Source organism: Pelodiscus sinensis, chromosome 26 (genome assembly GCF_052426305.1).
Source record: "Pelodiscus sinensis isolate ZL-2025 chromosome 26, ASM5242630v1, whole genome shotgun sequence".
Lineage (NCBI taxonomy): Eukaryota > Metazoa > Chordata > Testudines > Trionychidae > Pelodiscus > Pelodiscus sinensis.
Genome location: NC_143077.1, coordinates 4,912,107 through 4,931,827, shown reverse-complemented (window position 1 = coordinate 4,931,827; position 19,721 = coordinate 4,912,107). Strand labels below are relative to the sequence as shown.

Genomic DNA, 19,721 nt, shown 5'->3' with positions numbered 1-19,721 from the left:
GTCTTGAAGGGGCCTTTCCAGCCCGTCGGCGTGCGGGGAAGGGGCGGATGTTGGACCGTCGGCTTGCCTCTGCTGCACAGCAGCTCTGGAAGGCTGAGCGCTCTCCCCACACCAAGGCATCTCCCCCGCGCCCGGGAGCCCTTCGTCTTCCTCGCCTTCCTGCTCGGGGGTGCCGGGCCCGCCGGCGGCCTCGTCCTACCCCTCACAGCCCTTAAGCGTCCCTCGCTCTCATAGCAGGAACGAACACCATAGCTCCCCCACCCCACCTGAGGAGGGGGGTATCCCTGCGCCTCCCCCAACGCCCCTGGGAGGGGGCTGGCTCTCTAGCCATCGACACCTCCACTCCCTTCTTCTTCTGCGTCCATGTGACGGGGCGGTCCAGCCCCGCACCGGCCAAGGGAGGAGCAAACTGGGCAGGCCCCGCCCCCGCAGCAGTGCTGGGCATGCTCCAACTGCAAGCCAGATATAAAGGCCAGGGAGACAGCTCAGTTCGGGCTGGCCTCCGGGGAGGGAGGAACTCCTGCCCAACCTCCAAAGCCCCAGCCGGGCCCACTGCTACAGTCCCCGGGCTGAGCTCGACTGCAACACCGACCACGGTGGGCAGCCCGCCCAGCCACTGTTGACGCCCCCATCGATGCCTCCCCAGACGTCGGGCCCGCCAATGTCACGGCCACTGCCAACCCAGTGCCTGCCGGTGGGATCTCCGTCGGCCAGGGGGCTGGGGTAGGATGCAACCCAGGACAGGGGGCAGGAAAACCCCCGGCGGGCTCGGTGCATTTCAGGGAGAACTCCCCACCGAGCCAGTGGTGGGAACCACCCACCACTGATAGGGCCCTGGGTCAGGGCCCCCTACCCCATCCTCCCAGAGCCTGGACTAGGCCTCAGGGCCTGTGAGCGTAAAGGCTCGACCCCAGGGCCGAAGTGTGTGGGGCTGGGCACCCCGCCACAGTCCACCTCACGGAAAGAGCCCCACGACGGCTCCTCTAGGCACTGCCCCACAGCCTGAGGGGCCCTGCTTGGGCCTGGGAGCACCTCTCCCCTGCAGAGGCCACAGCGCTGAAAGGCGCCCCCAGGGTTCTCCACGCTCCAGCCTGCCTCCGCTCGCCCCCATCCCGTCCCCTCGGGACCCGGCCTCCCAGCCAGCACGGTTCCCTGCTCAGCCCGTGGTTTGGGGCCTCGTTATCAGAGCCCACGGCCGGTGTCGGCCCAGGGGAGACATCGCTCTCCGCTCCCTGGGCCTGCTGAGGCGGGCGGGTCGTTTCCTTTGTCTCTGGTTCGGCGCATCACTTCAGCCCAGCTCCGTCTAGGGATGCAGGCCTCTGATTCCCACAGGTGTCCATGGGAGTTAGGCACCTGTCCGGATCTGGGCCTTCCTCCCCCTTTCCTGGCACCACGTGGAGACGGAGGGCAGGTGGCCTGTTCCGAAGACAGCCAAGGCACTCTGAGGGGGCTCAGCCTCTCGCAGCTTTGGCACCTCCTGCTGTCCACACAGCAGCTTGGTCAGCGTCCAGCCCCGGCAGGACCAGAAATGCAGCTCCGAGGCATCTCTTCCTTAAGGCTGCCGCCAGAGCCCATGGCAGGTGGGCCCGCAGCCCTCCCCTGCCCGAGCAGCCACGAACAGGAGTAAGACACGCCCAAGTCCCCGCACCAGCAGTGGATTTGCTACCACGGCGCAGAAACGCACCCGCAGGTAGGCCCACACGAGACAAACTATTTCCGTGCAGACACGCCCAGCTGCATGCGTGAGGGCGGGCGGGCTCAGAGACACCGAGGGCGGCAGCGTCGACAATCCGTTGAAGCACAACACCGGGATTCACGAAAACCAAGTTCCGTCCCTACCTCTGCCCCACGAGACTCCGGGAAATAATGGCGCCGCTCTGCTTCCCAGCAGGTAAGAGGCTATAGTCATTCGTCTGTGTACAGTGTGTTGAGCTCCTCTGATGGAAGGTCCTAGAGTCAGGCAGAGTATTATATACTGAGGCTTTATTTTCCCATGTCTTTCCTTACAGTAGTCTCTCGATTTTCCGACCTAAATGGGACCGGAGGATGGTCGGATAGCGGAAATGTTGGATAATACGGAATACTAATAAAAAACGTGGGTACAAATATGTATAAACTCAATTTATTATTAATTCTAACGTTCTTATTCATCAATTCGTCACGTTGGCGAGTGGCACGTCGGATAAAACGGACTGTCAGATAAGCGAAGGTCAGAAAATCGAGACTCTTCTGTATTTGTGCGCCATCAGCACCAATAGGACCGGCCGCTGCTAGACGCACACAACTGCCATGGGGCACACGCAGCCACGAACGCACGCTCAGTACTTGCCGGCCCACCCATGCTGCACGCAGGCACAGTCCCGCATTCCCATATGGCCACCCTGGGACAGAGCCCTGCTCATGCGGGCGCCGCCGTGCACCAGCAATGCTCCTGGCAGCAGCTAGGGCTGGCTTCTCTCTGCCGAAGCTAGATTGAAAGTGGGGCTCTTTTTCTTGGTGCTCTGGATGCTCTCCGACAGTGCTTTGCTCTCTCACCTGAATTATTCACTGACTGTTAATCCCTTCCACGTTGCTTTAAACACTGGGCTTTGAAATCAAGAAACCTGGCACCCCTGACAGTGTTTATTTTGTGCCCCTCCCCGCCCTCCCTTCTGGATATGAATACTGAAAGAGGCGCACTGTTGTCGAATGCTCTGCTACCCTCTGCTGTTGATTGTACAGAAAGGAGCCGCTCTGGAAAGATTTCCACTCTCCTGGTTTCCAGCATAAAGCAGCTTCTCCCAGCATGTTACAGCAGCCTGTCTGGTTTCTCTATATAGGCTACGTCTACACTGCAGCGCAATTTCGGGATACCGGAGTATCCCGAAATAGCTATCCCGCATCTTCCCTGCAAGCCCATTACTTTGAAATATCACGGGTGCCCTATTCCGACATCCCTGTAAACCTCATTCTGCAAGGAGTAAGGGAGGTTTCGGAAGAGTGATCTATTTCGAAATAAACGCTGTGTAGACCACGCCAAATTTCGAAATAAGCTCTTTTGAAATAAGATCGAAATAAGATACGCAATTTGCAAAGCTCAAATTGTGTATCTAATTTCGCCCTACGATGCAGTGACCTAAGGCAGGAGGGGATTGTGCTCTGGGGTAGGGGATTGGGGTGTAGGGTCTGGGAGGTGTATGGGCTTAGAAGGGGGAGTTTGGCTTAAGGAGGGCTGAGGGCTGGAGGGAGAGAGGGGCTGGGGTGCCAGAGGCAGGCTCCGGGTAGGAGATTTACCTGTGGGATTCCTGACCAGCAGCCAAGACTATTTCTCAGGCTACAGAGCCTGAGGGGAGGTGGGATGGGTGCTTCGGTGTGTTGCCTGTTCTTGAAACAGGCAGCTCCCATTGGCCAGAAACCGGCCAATAGGATTGTGCTGTGGGCGGGAGCAGCCACGAAACACCACTGCCCCTCCCCTCCCCACTCTCAGTTTGAGACACACATATGGCCCTGCAGCCGCTTTTCTGAGTGGCATGCGAGGGAGGGCCAAGCAGGGGGGATGCCTGGGGGCTCCCTGCTGCGTCCACGGGCCGGATCCGGTGGCTTGGTGAGCCGGATCCAGCCCATGGGAGGTGTTTTGCCCAGGCCTGGCCTAGCCCTATTACACTGCATCTATTTAAAAATGGGTAAATCAAGGCCTTGAAGAACAAAGGTCGGGAACGACCTTACCTTGACTGAAAGAATAAACTAAACGGACACTTTTTTGCTCTCTGGCTACTAGCTGCTGAGGGAAGTGAGCTTCGTGGGGCCTTCCACAGATGGCCGATCCAGGGGCAAGGCTGGGCGAGGGAGGTGCACTGCTGCACCTTTAACTCCGCACTCCTTCTCTTCCACAGCCCCGCCAGGAGCTGCGCTAAGGGGGTTTCCTGTCCCGCGGGTTCACAAAAGCCTTTCTCTGGGGCTAGTCAGTGTAATAGATTTTGTTTTATGGTTGCAGCCAGCTACATTAACATACTTAATTCTATTAGGGTCTTGTGGATTATGTAATTATGACTGTGCCTAGTTTTGATTTTCTTTTAATTAATTAGTTTTGTTTACAGGCAGGCACATCTGCCTGAGCTCCCTTGGATCCCATCAGAAAGGAGATGGGATGTCTCCAAAGGGATGGGGGTGTTCTTTGGGCAGCTGACGTTACAATAAATGAATTGGGGGGGGGGGGAGGTTACACTTAAATGATTATTTCGGGGGGGCTGAGGGGCTCAGGGGTAGAGACTCTTTCACCCAAGTGCTGGTTTGAAGCCAAAGGAGCCTGAGAGCTGCTACCATGCGGGGTAGGGATAACATGAGGTGAACTGGCAAGTCTCAGGCCATTTCTCTGTGGATAAGGGTCCACATCACCCAGATTACTGAAAATTGCAGGAATTGGCAGCATTGTCAGAGAGCCCAAGTGCTGAGTAGGACACAGTGTGTGAACTCTCTAGGGACGGTCTTTCCAGCCAGGGCTGAGGCCCTGTGGCAGGGGGTCTGATGCTCAGATGCTGCCCTTGTGCTGGGGATAGAGGCCGGCAGTCTCCGGGGCTCGTAATCTTGCACGTCACACACGAAAGCTCAAAGCAGCTGCTCTTTCCCGGTCTCAGGTGCCGGGGCCTGGTGATGAATTGCTTGTCATGGCAGGTGGCGAGAGGAGCATGGTGAGTGCACGTTGGCAAAGGGACCAGAGCTGCAGTGCAAATATTGACACCCCCTCCTTCAGACCACGGGGCCAGAGACAGGTGAGCCAGACTGTCGGATCCTGGGATGCGATCCAGGCACCCCTCTAGCGCTCAGCACCGAGAGGACACAGATCAGTCTGGCAGAGTTAAGCGGAACAAACTGCTCACTGAGTTGCACCAGAACCCTGCCAAGTGCAAGGCGGAACTAGAGAATGCGGCTAATTCCCAGTTCGGTTCCACGGCCCAGCCAATGCAAATGTCTTCCTGTTGCGGCCGGATTCTGCAATACCCTGGATTTTTTGCTGTGAAGAACCCCGAGAGGCTGGCTCTCTTCTTCCACAGGAGGGCAGCAAAGTGTTGCATGTTCAAAGGCTTGGGGACACCAGACACAGCTCACACCAGACATAACAGAGACCCTTGCAGTACACCTTGGAAGGGTGCCCTCTGCGATTGCCCTCCCTCCCTTCCCCCTTGGGCCTCACGTGCGTCACAGGGCCTCTCCTTTCAGCAGAGAAGGGCTAGATGTGACTCCAGCCTGCAGTCACAAAGCTGCTTCAGGCAGAGGACTAGATGAGGTTTAATTGGAGGCTGTTCCCCACCGCCACCACCACCCTGGATTCCCTGTAGGGCAGCCACCATCCACGTTTAACACTGCAGACATAGCAGTACTACTGCAATTGCATGTTCAGAGTGGACAACTCCCATCAAAGGGCCAGGTATGGGGTTAATTTGTGTGCACACGTTTAAAACCAGGCTCTGAGATTAAAATATAACAACCAACGGACCAGTCTGTGGTGTGACAGACAAAACAGGGGTCTGTGGCCCAAGGTTCTAATTAGGAATGCAGGAGTGTAGCCATTTAAATGCTTACATGAATGGCTACACAGCTACATGCATTTCGGCTCCCGGGGAACCATCTGCCGCCCTGTGCTGTTGACTCAGTATCAGAAGCAGCAGCATGGGACAGCAATCAGATTCCCGAGAGCAGGGTGGTGGGTAGGAGCCGGTGCACACCAGCATGCACCAGCTAGGAGGGAACTGGCCCCATGTGTAATCGTGTAACAGCAGTTACACTGTTAATCAATCACATGCATTTTAACATCCCTGGTTCTAATCCCTGCTCCGCCCCAGACTCATACTTGCAGCACAGGCCCATAACAGCACGACTCCAACTAAACTTGATGTTCAGCACTTCTGAAAACAGGGTGCACCATTGGCTAAAACTGGCCACATTCCCTCGAACCCCACACTTCCTTTCTCTGTTAACAGGCACAGCAATCACACCCACTCTATAAAATGCCTGGAGATTCTATAATAAACAGTGGGTCTGATCAGGCTCGCTGGGTCTGATCTCTCTCCTGAGAGGCCTATTAGCTCAGCCACAGTGCAATTTCCACCCTGTCTGCAACAGCAAGCTTGAGTCAGACAGTTTTGCCGCTCTCCCGCGCAGCCTTTGCTCTGGTGAGTAGGAGGTGGAGCAGGCAGGAATTGACACCAGACATTTGGGCTGAGAAACACTTACCGCTTAATCGGAGCATTTCCTGGTATCAGAGGGGCCGCCTGCTTTGTTTACTATCTCATGACACAGAGCTCGGTGCCATCTGGATACCGTACAAGGAAGTGAGATAAGTTTGTAGGCAGGGAGGGGAGAATTTCTCTAAGGCACTTGAAAGCAGCTGGGAGTTCTTACAAAGATTTAACGTTCTTGCTGGCTCATTGCAAGTGGGAGTTTGCTCTTAACATGTCTATACGCTACTTCTTTCTGTGAGCAAGGAGCCTCTGTGTATCTCTTGGGTACAGCCTGGTTCTAAACTCAGCAGCAAAATCCTTAAGTCAATTACAGGCAACCTCTTGTAAACACCCAAACTCAGTCTCTGTTGCAGAAAAAATAATGGCTCATCATGCCAGTTCTGCAAAGCTTCAAAATGACAAAGCAAGAGCAGGCAAATATTAGCGGCGTGGGAGCAGATGGGGTTTGAAGGAAGAGGGACAGAAGATCCGAAGCAGAAAAAAATGAAAAGGCGATGACAGTATGGGTAAGAGTTCCAATGCTTAAAGCAAAGACAAGCTGCATGTGCCTTCAGGTCTAAGGATGCAGGAGCATGGAGACCATGTTTGCGCTGGGAGGATAGTACAATACTGTGCATGAGTGTACAAGTAGTCCTGTCGCACCGCAGAGACTAACAAAAATATATATAGTATCACTAGCTTTCATGGGAAAGCTCATCTGAAGAAGTGGGTTTTGCCCATTAAAACTCATGATGCTGTATCTATTTTGTTAATCTCTAAGGGTACTTCTACACACAGGGCCAAAGCCGAAATAAGCGACACAACTTGAGTACATATTGAGTAGATTAAGTCAGAATAGTTTAGTTCGGCTTTTGGTACTGTCTGCTCAGCAGGAAGTCTGAGAAATAACACTCTTCCTCCGACTTCCCTTACTCCTTGCAAAATGAGGGTTACAGGAAACAGAGTAAAAAGTCCTTCAGTTCAACATTATTTTGACATTATGTCGAAATAACTGCTTGTAGTGTAGATGTGTTACACTATGTTATTTCAGAATAACATCACACTGCTGTGCTGATGTACCCTAAGGTACCACAGGACTACTTGTTTTTAAAGTTACAGACTAACACGGCTACCCCCCCCCCCCAGACTTTTTAACGTGTGCGCACAGACAGACATGGGAAAACGGGGCTTTATCGTGCCTCTCTGGCCCAGGTTGGAGAAAAGTGTTGTGTCACACCACACAAAGGAAGCTGTTGCTGACACGGAGTGTGTTGGTGTGGATTTCAATGAGACAAGAATTTTACTCACAGTCTTCAAGAGGGCTACGTAACAGAGAAAGAAGGCAAGAGAAGGTTCTTAAAAGCACAGGGTTAAATTCTGTTTTCAGTTACACCAGTAGATGTGGAGTAACACTAGCGATGACAATGGAATCACTTCAGACACACACCATTATTAAGGCAGAACTAGAGTTACACCTGTGAAATGAACTAGCTTAAAAGACCAAATCTTCCATTGGCATAAGCTATCGTAGGCCCTTGTTATGCCAATTTACACAACCGAGACTTTGGTCCCACATCACTAAAACAAAATGAAAACTCAATTTAAAAGCCGTAACGCCAAATAGCTTCATTTTAAAGAGTGAATGGCATATTAAATGGCATATTAAAGATGTTGTTCATTATCATATATATTAAACAACCAGTGATAGTTCAAGTTAAAGGCACGTGCGCCCACATTTTGGGACTGGACCTTGCCGGATTAGAAATCTGCCCATGCCCCCCTCCTTTTGTAACTAACAGGGAATGGGAAAAGTGAGGGGATTTTAAACGTGGGAATGTATTTTTCTTTTTCTCATTGAACTGGAAAAGTGAAAGCAGCCTGATAAGTTTCATGTCGATTTCTCACCCACTACCACCAGGCACTATGTTTTGATTTCCAACACTGTAGGGAAAGGTGGGCTCCCAGAGGACCCTTCAAATCCATGCATGTCCAGTGCTTCAGGGAACTGTAGGGGAAGTACACGGGGTCCAGGGTAGAAGAGGGCCTGATTCGTAGCCTACGGACATCAATGAGAGTCTTTCCATTCACCTCAGTGGGTTCTGGATCAGGTCCACGCAACCCAAGTGTGCATATGGGGCACTAATGTAGTAAAAACAGACAGGCTAACCTGGACACACTGAGCTGTAGGTGCTTATGCTATCCCATTGGGGCAATTACTAATAGGTGAATTCTCAGCGCAGGCCCAGCCTTGATATTTCTCAGCACAGCTTTCCAGTGGGACCTGCTGCCGGCAATTATCTCAACAGTAGTTGCAATGTTCTGTTTACAGAAGCTGCTTGTTCTTTTGTGTGTCTTAGTAGCCCACCTTATGGATGTCATGGGAGATGATTCAGAAGCAAACGCACACAGAGAGGAAACAGGAATGACAAAGGCCCAGAGGCGTTATCAGAGGGGCTTAGGACCCACTAAAAATGAACTGAGTAGCTTGGTTGCCCAACGACTGGGGGAAGGGAGACGTGATAACAGCCTATAAGTATTTGGGAGGTCTGAACACCACAGGACCATCAGTCAGTGAATATGGAATGGAGGAGGAAGACTGGGAAGAAATAAGATGATATTAAGAAAACCGAGGCTAAATATTAGGGAAAAAATTCCTTCATGTCAAACTGTAACAATGTGCCATGTATGGGGGATACAAGGTAGATGCACCATGCACTGCGATGCAAAACTATTTATTCTTTTGTCTCGCCCTGTGTTTGATCTCTTTCTGTTAACACAGTTGTCTAAACAAAAATCTTTGTCTATATGGGACACTAAAACCAAGTTAAAACAATGCCATCTACAAATTCTGCCGGGCAACAGCGCTGTCAGAAATCCACCCTGACAAATGTTTTCAAATCTAGCTGTAACCAGTTCTGCTCCAAATTTGCCCAGAACCTCTCAATGACCGTTCTCTGCATCTCTTTTTAAAATAACTACTAAAGGATCTTAATTACTCAAACATTTTTAAACAATGCAAGAATCATACCATAAAAACGGAGTAATCCACCTTGCTTGCTATGATTCTAATTGCAAGTCACATCTGAATCCAATCTAGATTTGAATTCAGTCTCCAGTGTTACTGTGCAGTGATGGTTACTGGTCAAAAAACAAGTACAATACATTAAAAAAATCTGTCACGGTATAATGTAAAATAACCGCCTGTATCACAGGTGCGTCTAACAACCAGCACCCATCTTCTGTGGAAAATCTGGATTCTTGCACCCTGCATCAATATTTTTTAAGATACCGTAAGTACTCTAATAGACTAAACAGTTTTTTGCAACCGCTGGTGAAGATAAAGCCAGTAACACCTCAACAGCAAGTCCCTTCCCACCAGTGGAAGAAACTACTTATGCTCAATATAATTGAAAAACAGTCATATAAAAGCCGTTAGTACACGGCCAACCTCCAGCCAGAGCTGGGTGTAATTAAAAAAAAAATCTCTCTTCTTTCAGTAGCACATTATTTCTCAGTATGCCTCAAATCTGCCTCCTTCCCCACTTTTCTTAGTGCACAGTACTTCCTTGTCAAGCTTCCCCTCCTCCAAATGTGCAGGGAAATGACCAAAAAAATTTTTTCAACAGCCACAGAAGGCAGAGTGGCCAGAAAACAGCTTACACCGAGTAATCATAACACTTGCCCTACATCTCCCATTCCAATCAATATTTGGCCTTGGCATGTGGTTGCTGATATATTTAGAGAGCTGCTCATTATTCCAAATATACATGAACTAATGTTGTAAGGCTTCTTTCCTCAATCTATCCACAACTCTCACAAATTTGTGGGAGACTGCTGTAAATGCCAGAGGTTGAAGCTTTTAAGATGAGTTGCAATCGCGTTACGATTATGCTGCTTTCGTGTTGGAAATACACTCTCATCAATTTGACAGATGATTCTCTGTGGTGCTCCATAGGGGGCGTGGAGTAATTAACAACCAGGAGGAGGATACGCAGGTCCACAAAAGGGAGGAAGAGTCAACTGAGACTGGGGATACACACCACTTTCCTGCTGGACGGGTGGAAACGTGGCTCCTCCAACAATCTGAGATTCCCTGAGTGCGGCTGCCTGCAGGGATGCAGTAAGATCTAACGAAGGATGCGAAAAAAGAGTCTGATTCTGAATCTGTGAATTCAGCTGCACCAGTGCCTCCAGATGCTGAATCAGAGACAAGGCCTCCTCCACGGGAACCTCTGGATTGGAGTCACCAGTTGCAGCATGACTTTGAAGGTCAGAGGTAGCAGAAGGTTCATGGGAAACAAGCTGGGGCACAGATGGTACCTGGGATGGTCCTCCAGAAGATGTAACTCCAGGACACAACATACTTGATAACTGCTGAATATCTAACACACTGGCACTAAAGGCAACATTGCCACTACAGTCGTGTGAGCATAAGGAGCATGAAGACAATGGGCCAAGGTTCCAGTACTGTGATGGGGCTGGCCCTGCATCAGCATGAAACGTCGTATGTCCCCCCATCATATTCTGCTGCCATCCCAACGATTCCTGAGCCGTGGCGTAGGATTGCTCTCCCATCCAGGGGAAGCTGCTAAATGAATGGAAAGCGCAATCCTGCATGGATTGATTAGGTTCCTCCTTGCTGTTTTGACAGCATGAAGATGATGCTCCATGGCATGGCCCTCCATTTAAGACTTCACCCATTGCCATATTGAGAGCAAAGACATTATTGGTTGTCAGAGGTTCCTGGCTGTGAGAAACTGCTGGAGGATACTTGTCCCTAGACAGACAATTACCTGTGAATGCCCTGGAAGGTACCTGTTGAAATGTTTCAGCCAGCTGGGCGCTTCCAGAACTGTCCAAAGGAGGTGAAATACATTTGGTAACAAGGGTATCTTTAAAAGTCACTGTCTTTCTTTTTGTTTTCCTTAAGAGCCCTGTACCATTTGCAGAGTGGTCATCTGAGGCTTTCTTTGGAAGAATCAGTCCCAGTAATAAGCAAGAGTGATTTGCATCAAGACCTATTAAACGAACAAAAAATTGCGTTAATGGAAGATTTTTCCACATTGTATGCTGGAATCTTTCTAACCATGCAAATCCTTAGGTACTGTCACACTCTTTACTGAATACTTACAGAAACAAAATTCTCACTCAGCCAAATCCTAATTTTTTTTAGCTCTGTGAACATTTTCTGCATTACACTGAGATTTAATTTTTTTTTCTTCATCCACAGTTGAGCAACTGCATTCAATGATTAGGGCCAATATTAAAAGGGACATTAACCTTGCCTCTGAAATTGGCCTCTGAAAGCATGCTGGTTTTGGCAGGCTTGTTTTCACACATTAAGTCTTGGGCATGCAAAAGGGTGGATTTGTGCACGTGGTGTTACAAACTATATGTGCAAATCAAATAATTCATTACCTGCAGTTGATGAATGCAAATCCAAGTTTTTGCATGGATATAATAATATGTATGTGCAAATATTTTTATGCACAAAATTGCAGGTGCAACTTTAGAGACAACTTTAGAAAAATTTGCCCTTTTTTGCCCCCATCTAGGTCAAAAGGAGAATTAAAAGAATTCAATAAATATACTGCTCTCAAAGGTGAATTAGAGTATGTCTACACTACAACCCTAGTTCGAACTAGGGTGGTTAATGTAGTCATTCAAAGTTGCAAATGAAGCCCGGGATTTAAATATCCCGGGCTTCATTTGCATCTTGCCGGGCGCCGCCATTTTTAAATCCCTGTTAGTTCGAATTAGGCTTTCTAATTCGAACTACCGGTAAACCTCGTTCCACCTCGTTCCTCGCACTATCTACTCCGTGCCGCATGTAGCTGCGGGCACGGAGTCCGCACTAACGGGGATTTAAAAATGGTGGTGCCCGGCAAGGTGCAAATGAAGCCCAGGATATTTAAATCCTGGGCTTCATTTGCAACTTTGAATGACTACATTAACCACCCTAGTTCGAACTAGGGTGGTAGTGTAGACATACCCTTATGTATTTCTTTCTCAAATGAAACACTGACACAAATCACATAAATTCACTTTACATCAGAAAGTATAACTTCTGTTCTGTTTGAAAATAGGTCATTCCTATTATTTTATGATGTGTGGCTGACCACTGTTAAAAACAAGGCAATTCTGCTAAAGATGAACTGCAATTTTCAAGACCGTGGTTTGTAGCTGGGTAGCCAATTCTCCTGCATTGTACAATGGCTGAAAAAAAATACAGCCTGTTTCATATAGCCCAGGAGACACATAGCCTCTTGGTCTTGTCCTAGCTTGATGGCAGAGCTCTGGACTGATCCAGATTAGAGTCACAAAAGTAACACCATTTATAATTAAAACTATCTGCTTCTCCATGACAACTGAGTTCCCACTTGTCTGAGCAGTGACACAGATGCCAGGTCAATCACCAACGGATTCTGCTGCCGCTCAGAGATTGTTCTGCCAATGATTACTGGAAAATGTAACCAGTTTCCAGCCTGGCTTCAAGTTTGCACTGAGTGCGATTACCTGATATGGAGATTATGTGATGTTACATCATGTGATGGAGGTAGGACAGGGATTAGCTGCAGCTGACAAATGACATTTCACAAGATGAGTAGCGGTGTGGGAACAAACAGTTATGTGACAAGGGGTTACGTGAGTTTACATCCTAATGTGTAGCAGGAAAGTGCCAGGCATTTCATCAGTTATATGTGGCCATTACCTCAGGCCACGTGACACGAAGCTGGGCAGGGAAAGAAAATGTCACAGGAATTAGGGCAATGTGGAATTACTGGGCTTGATTTGCCGTCTATTCACTCCCATTTTATATTGCTGTCCATCCATTAATTTCAAAGGAGTTACTCCAAATTTACACCGGCACAAGGTGAATCAGCGCCACTGGCTCTCTGTTGTTTCATATGTGGTAACACAGGGTTATAGATTTCCAAGCATCCCAACATACAACTACCTATATTTCAAGTGCTTTTTCCTATCACAAAGGACATGTCAGTGCACCACCCTACTTTTCAAATCTGCCTTTCATTGAGAAATACAGCCCCTTGCTTTCTGACACCCTGAAAAGCTATGGATTATATTAAACTGAATTATTTATAGCCCTGGAACTAGTGATCTTCAATTTAAAGGCAGCAAGTTATTTCACTGAGCAAGTTATTTCACTGAGCTGAGGTACACACCGGAAAGGTGTGTACCTGTTTCAAATCCATAGCCTGTTTCAAATCCATACCTGGGCCACCAAGTGGGTGGAATTTGGCAGGTACTGGCTGGAAGGCTGGCAGTGGTACCATGAACATTTCCATCTGGTTGCTGTCCACAATGCCATATCTCTGTTTGTTGTTCAAATAGGAGTACAGCATGTTGTAAGCGCTGAAGTCTTTAGTTATGGTAGGGCAGAACTGTATCACGCTCATCTCCTAAACAAATACAAGAAGGAGACTGTGTGACTGCCTGAAAACACTGTTCATCGAGTAGTAAATAAGTAAAAAAGACTGAAAAACACAAGGCATCTAGGAACTTGCTTGTAGGAGGGACTCAAGCTTAATCTTATTTGAGAGGCGCTCCAGTTCCTTTATATGCTTCACTCGCTGCGTTTTGGCAAGTTGAACAGCATTCATCTCTCACGCAACCTACAAATCAGATTTTGGGGCATGGAAACAATCTGGTGGATTCTACATTCTGCCTGGATAACACAAGAGTATGAACACACTCAGGAGAGAGAGACTGGCATAGACAGAGATCTTACCTACCATATGGTAAAGGCAATTTTTACCTATAGATGGTACATCGCTGAATTGTATCCGATCAGTTCACACCATTGGGACTGATGCGAAACTCCCTGAAGTCAGTGCAAAGACTTCCAGACATTTCAATGGGCTTTGGAGTATGCCTTTAGGCATCTTCCATCCATGTTACACGGAGATATACATAGTCCAGTTTATCAACCTCGTTTCAGAACAAGAGCGGTAAATAGCTACAATTCTTGAACCCAGTGATTGTTGCCAGCTTTCCGAACCGCTCAAGACCAGGGCCTAAATACTATTAACTTTAACACTTAAAAGGACAGAATGTCTTTTGTTTCAGTCCATCCCAAATATCATTCCACCCAACTCATTCAAACTGTCCCTGCTGATAGGAAAGTGCAACTTTCCAAAGGCACATTTTCAAACATGTAAAGGTGACCGCCATTTGAGCTGCATGAAGGCAAGGCTGCTTCTCGTGAAGAGCAGTGGGATTCTCCTGTGATGAAAGGTTTAAGGGTTATTATTGCACTAACTCAGCTCTTCTGATATCTTGGTGCACAGGCTGAAGGTATCAGGATATGCTTACAAGTCAGTTTAGTGCTTGACAAATCATCCTCAATCCCTGAACACAAGAACCTTTTGAAAGGATACCTTGGCTTCAGCTGGCCATATGCTCTCTAAATAATCCCAGACGTCCTCCGGGAGAATACAGCCCCTCGACTGAATCAGCTCTGGTAAAGCCTGTACAAACCAGAAAGCAAATATGATTATAATTTATTACTTGATATTCTGCAGACTTTACAACCCTGGAACCAGTGATCCTCAATTGAAAGGCACCAAGTTATTTCGCTGAGCCTCTCTGGGGTGCACATCAGAAAGGGAAGCCATCTTGTTTCAAATCCATACCTGGGCCATCAAGTGGATGGAATTTGGCAGGCATCTACTCGGGCAATCCCTTATTAAGATCATTATTTGTTATTAATAATTATTTTTTCACATTTATAAAGGCCTCATTCCAAGGTTCTAGGGATGAAAATCCCATTTAAAATGTTAACCGGTTAAACTACATGTTTAACTAGTTAATCAGCCCGCTGCATCACACCGCAGGCGAGGGTCCACCGCACCGCACCATGAGCAATAGACTAGATGCTACAACTAGTCTTTTCCACATTTAATTCCTATGATCCTGCCATTCCACAGCAGTAAACACATGAAAAGTCAATTCAAAATCCATAGTCCCAAATCTATGGGGGTTCAACTGGAGTTGAGCATAAAATCCTTCAGATCACTGCAAATTATCCAGGCACCTAGCTAATCCTATGACATCTCATAAATGTTTTCCCCTTTCTTGTTGTCCTATCCATAAGTCAAATGTTGAAGTCCTTAATCAGCTCTTATTTAGGCAAATTCCTACTGGTTTCAGTCAGAGTTTGCATGAGGAACAGATGAGTAATAACTGCATAAGGACCACAGGATTTGGGTCTACAGTATGAAAATGTGTGACATAACATGATGGAAGAACTTGAGCTTTGATGCCTGGTCTGTGGAATACCACATGAAATGTGTGGTATTTTATTAAATACACAGTTTTGTTGGCATAGACAATCCCTCCTGTTATATAAAACAAAACAAGGGTCATACTTGAATGAGGGAAGTGCTGTAGCCTGAAACAGGATATGCTTTTGCCGCAAACTGTTTAATGCTGAACATCTGAATGAATCCTTCCCACAGCACAGTGTCCTTGGCCTGTCTCTGTAGCCCTGGATTCTTCTTGAGGTTGTCAGTTGAGGCATGCCTAAAACAGAATATGTTTGTGTGTATTACTGTTTTCCTGGGAAGAGATTTTGCATGCAGAAAAAGGCTAGAAGAGAAACACTGCATCCTGGGACTTCAAGGGAATTCTAAGAAGTTTAAAGTGGGGATTGTAGGCTCCTGTGTAGGGATGTTACATTTCCATTAATCAGCTAACCGAGTAGTCAATGGAAGAGATGCAGCTCTTACTACATTTAAAAGGCAGAGGTGCAACTGGGAACCCAAGATGAGTGCTTGGGTCCCTACTCATCCTGGGTTCCTGATGTGCCGCCTCTGCCTTTGAAATGTAGCAGATGAGTTCAGGGCCTATTCCTCCAAACTGATCTGACATCCTCCCTTTTAAGAAACCACCCATCCATAAGCTTGACAAGTAGTCTGGTTGGGTCTGATTATGCCCAGAGGAGCTCTTTAACCTTTTCTTCACCATGGTGGGGGGGGGCTGGGTCTGTCCACCATATCAACCTACATCTCCCACTCCTGTAATGTAACTTGCCAGTTTATTTCAAGAAGCTTTGGTTTCAACTCTTCCTGAATTGCATAACTACAGAAGTTCTTAGCCCTTTTTAAAATCCATCTATGGACAGTAGAGAATATCCAGGCCAGATGTTACAACAAAAAGCACAGCACAGTAAGATAAAACACTTTCCCTCCACATTCCCACACAGACCTGCCCTTCTCCAAATGTCTTCTCCCTTTCTCTGAACAGACAGTGGTTGAATGCAACCTGGAGCTGCCTTCTGCTTTCTTCTTTGAGGATGACTTGCTCCGTGGTGGGTTGAAACCTCTCTCGCCATCCGGAGCCATCCTTCCTGGGAAGTCAGAGAAAACAATGATGGTTTTGTACTTTCTGATGCCAAGAGAAAGAACACTGTTATTACATGGTGTGTTGCCATTTCAATGAGAAGAGGTGAAACAAATACAGAAGTAGTTTTGGATTGACACCTTTTACTGTGTACAGGACCAGCCCAAGCCCTTTTGGCGCCCTGGGCCTGGGCGCGCGGTGCCACCCCCGGGCACCCCCTGGGGCGCATGGCGCATGTTCTGCCCAGCCCAGCCCAGCCAGCACGTGTGCCAGGCCCCGCAGCTCTGGGGGAAGGGCGCTGCTGTCTGGCACCGCGGGGCCAGTGCTGCGGGAGCCGGGCGCGGGGCGCCTGATGGCTGCTGTAAGGGACACCGCGCGCCCCCCCATCGGTTGGCGCCCCAGACAGCTGCCCAGCTCGCCCATGCCTGAGTCTGGCCCTGACTGTGAGCCAGCGAGCATAAGATCCTAGCTATACTGCCCTTGTTGTTTACAGGCCACAAACTCATCCCTGCTGCCTACATCTGGCTTGAAAAGGGCTGGCACTAGCGGTGAGGAATAAAACTCTTTCCTCGGTCTCTAGCCTGATTGTGAGTCCTGCTGACTTCTCTCCAGATCTCCCCACTTTTTTTGCCTGTATGTCATAATTTTTACAGTTCAATTTTGTGACCATGAGAGTGACAGACTAATAACATTAGTGTGAACCAGGCACCATCTGATGCTAGTAATGTACAAACTACCAACACGCCACATTCCTCAGGAAGGAATTCACTACTAATTCAGTCCCAGGCCACTTGAACAATTCTACCAAGTTGCAGGATGGAGTTGTGATATGGAGAAAGTTTACACGGAACAGAATTTGAACTGAAATCTCCAAGGCTAACCAACCAAATCCCTTCTCCCAGCTTACTTACCTGTACAGATAAGGCAGTCTGGGTCCAGTAAGTGACTCCTGTGCTGGTCTGTGGTGTCTCTTTTGGATTCTGTAGTGGGCTTGGAAATAGGTCTCTTGTCTATACATAGCACTGAACCCTAAGTGGAATGTATGACAGTCATTAGCATGTTAGAATTCATTCATATGGAGCCTATGCCTCCTAACAGCCTTATAGGAAATGATGGAGGAGTATCTAGTCACGCTCTTCTCATTCATCTGCTGGTGTCATCTATGACCTCTAGAAGAAAGACGGGAGGAGGTTCCACTCCCACCGTGAAAAATGCTGATTTCCAGATCTTTCAAAGAAGCCCATGGCCAATCAACACCAACTGGGGCTGGCTTCCTCTTCTTTCAGGAGCTATAAGTTAGCCATAGCCTCTTGCTGAAGTAATGGAGACACGACACATATCCCTTTATGATAAACCAGAACAGTACAATACAATTGTACAAAAAGCTGCTGACCGAATATAGCTCACAGCTCTACTGAAGCCCTTTAAAAAAGTCAAACTGGATGAATTTTTACTCTTATACTGATGAAAGACTGGTTATCAGGGACCCTTCTTTTGTTCTACATTTGCACAGTACCTAGCACAATGGGTCCTGGCATGCAATTAGGGCTCCCAGGCACTACAATAATACAAATAACAATAATAGACAGGCAGGGGTGGATGAGAGTACCGCGGGGCCCAGGGCAGCAAAATTTCATGGGGCCCCCCCTTTGACACAGCACATGCGCCATGGCGCCACGGTGCATGCGCGGGGCTTCGGGAAGCACGGGGCCCGGGGCAGCCGCCCCGCTTGCCCTGCCCTAAATCCGCCGCTGTAGACAGGAATCCTCCATCGCACAGAAAAGCAGTGTGCAAGCTTCCTTATCTCAACGAAGATCTGAAGTCCCCCTCCCCCATATTCTACTCCAGAGTTTCTACTGACCCGTCACTACAGACTGTAAATATCCACCATGGCCTTGAACAATAACATCAATTTGTTTCTTTGTGACTTTAATCAAGTCACATTTGTTTTCCTTGTGACTTTGAACTGACAGCAGAGATGGAATCTTTTGCATTAATCCATTATACCAGCTAGCCCACCACTCCCATCAACCTACTGCTTTGAAACCCAGCTACACTAAGATTCAGACACCGGCTGGTTTTACCCACCTATATATTTCCCTTCAATTTTCCCTCATGCCTTCACATACAAGACCCCTGTTGAATCTGGCCACCTACTCACATATAGGTCTTCCAAAGTAAAGTCCTCATCCACCTCATTGTGTATCTCTATTTCCCCTTTGTGGGTCAGTTTTGTGGGGCAACATCTTGGTGGTTCTCGCTGCTGTTTCTCTATCACCTCCAGCACCTGGAAGAACCGCATTGAACAGAGAGAGCTAAGCAGACATGTTTTGGACAAGGACTCTCTCAAGAAAATACACGTCATAAGGAATTAACTAGGCAAAAGCCAAAATGGAAATGCAAACAGTGGATTTAAAGAGAAGGGGTTTCAAAGGTAAAGTCCTTCTCTTAGTGAAACAACAGAAGGGAATTCTAGCTAACCCCAAGGTAAATACAACAGCAGTACATCCCTCCCCTGGTGACATGCCTCAAACTTGACTTGGAGACCATCACAAGGCTAAAAAGGAAATTCAATATCCATGAATAGTTCAGTGCTTGGCTTCCTTGCAGAGTCTAGTCAACAAGGCTGCTATTTAGTATCAATAATTATGCCAGTATTTGTGATGTGGTCCTTGCCCATTAGGTACAGGACAGAGACCATAACATTCATCTCCTGCAGGCAATCAAATAGCTGCCTGATTTACCAACTTTCAGTCAACAACAGCCTCAGCTACATTTGAACTGGTGATTAGCGGCAAAAAGTCTGTCCCCACTGCCTGTCCCCTGACCCATCCTTTTCTCAATATGGTCATTCATCTAATCTGCATCAGGAAATGCAAAAGTATGACACTGTTCACTAGTCCTCTATTTGGAGGGTGAAATCACTGCTTTGTGAATGTAAGCCTCACAGTGTCATAGAAAGAGGGAAGCCGGGAAACAAATTACTTCTATGACGGGTACACTCACCCATGCTGGGCAAGGGAGGATTAACCCTGCATCGAACCTGAGAAAGCCACGCCCTTTACGCCTTCCTGGGCACTCTCCGGACGCACTGGTAAAAAGCGAGCAGCTCAGCTCAACTGGGGCTGATTAGTGGAGGGAGAGGATGAACTCTGCCTGCTC

At 48.1% G+C, this 19,721-nt stretch overlaps 1 protein-coding gene across 1 annotated transcript in view; it reads right to left on the bottom strand.

Annotated features, from left to right (window-relative positions):
* Positions 1–9,313: 9,313 nt before the first annotated feature.
* Positions 9,314–19,721, bottom strand: part of SPOCD1 (SPOC domain containing 1) — a 41,203-nt gene continuing 30,795 nt past the window's right edge. The window contains exons 11-17 of the mRNA XM_089773427.1: positions 18,721–18,846; positions 17,471–17,588; positions 16,425–16,566; positions 15,587–15,740; positions 14,597–14,686; positions 13,432–13,618; positions 9,314–11,215 (exon numbers count right to left, since the gene is read on the bottom strand). Of these exons, the coding sequence (XP_089629553.1) occupies positions 10,167–11,215; positions 13,432–13,618; positions 14,597–14,686; positions 15,587–15,740; positions 16,425–16,566; positions 17,471–17,588; positions 18,721–18,846 (1,866 nt within the window). The 3' untranslated portion in view covers positions 9,314–10,166. The remainder of the gene's footprint in view (positions 11,216–13,431; positions 13,619–14,596; positions 14,687–15,586; positions 15,741–16,424; positions 16,567–17,470; positions 17,589–18,720; positions 18,847–19,721) is intronic.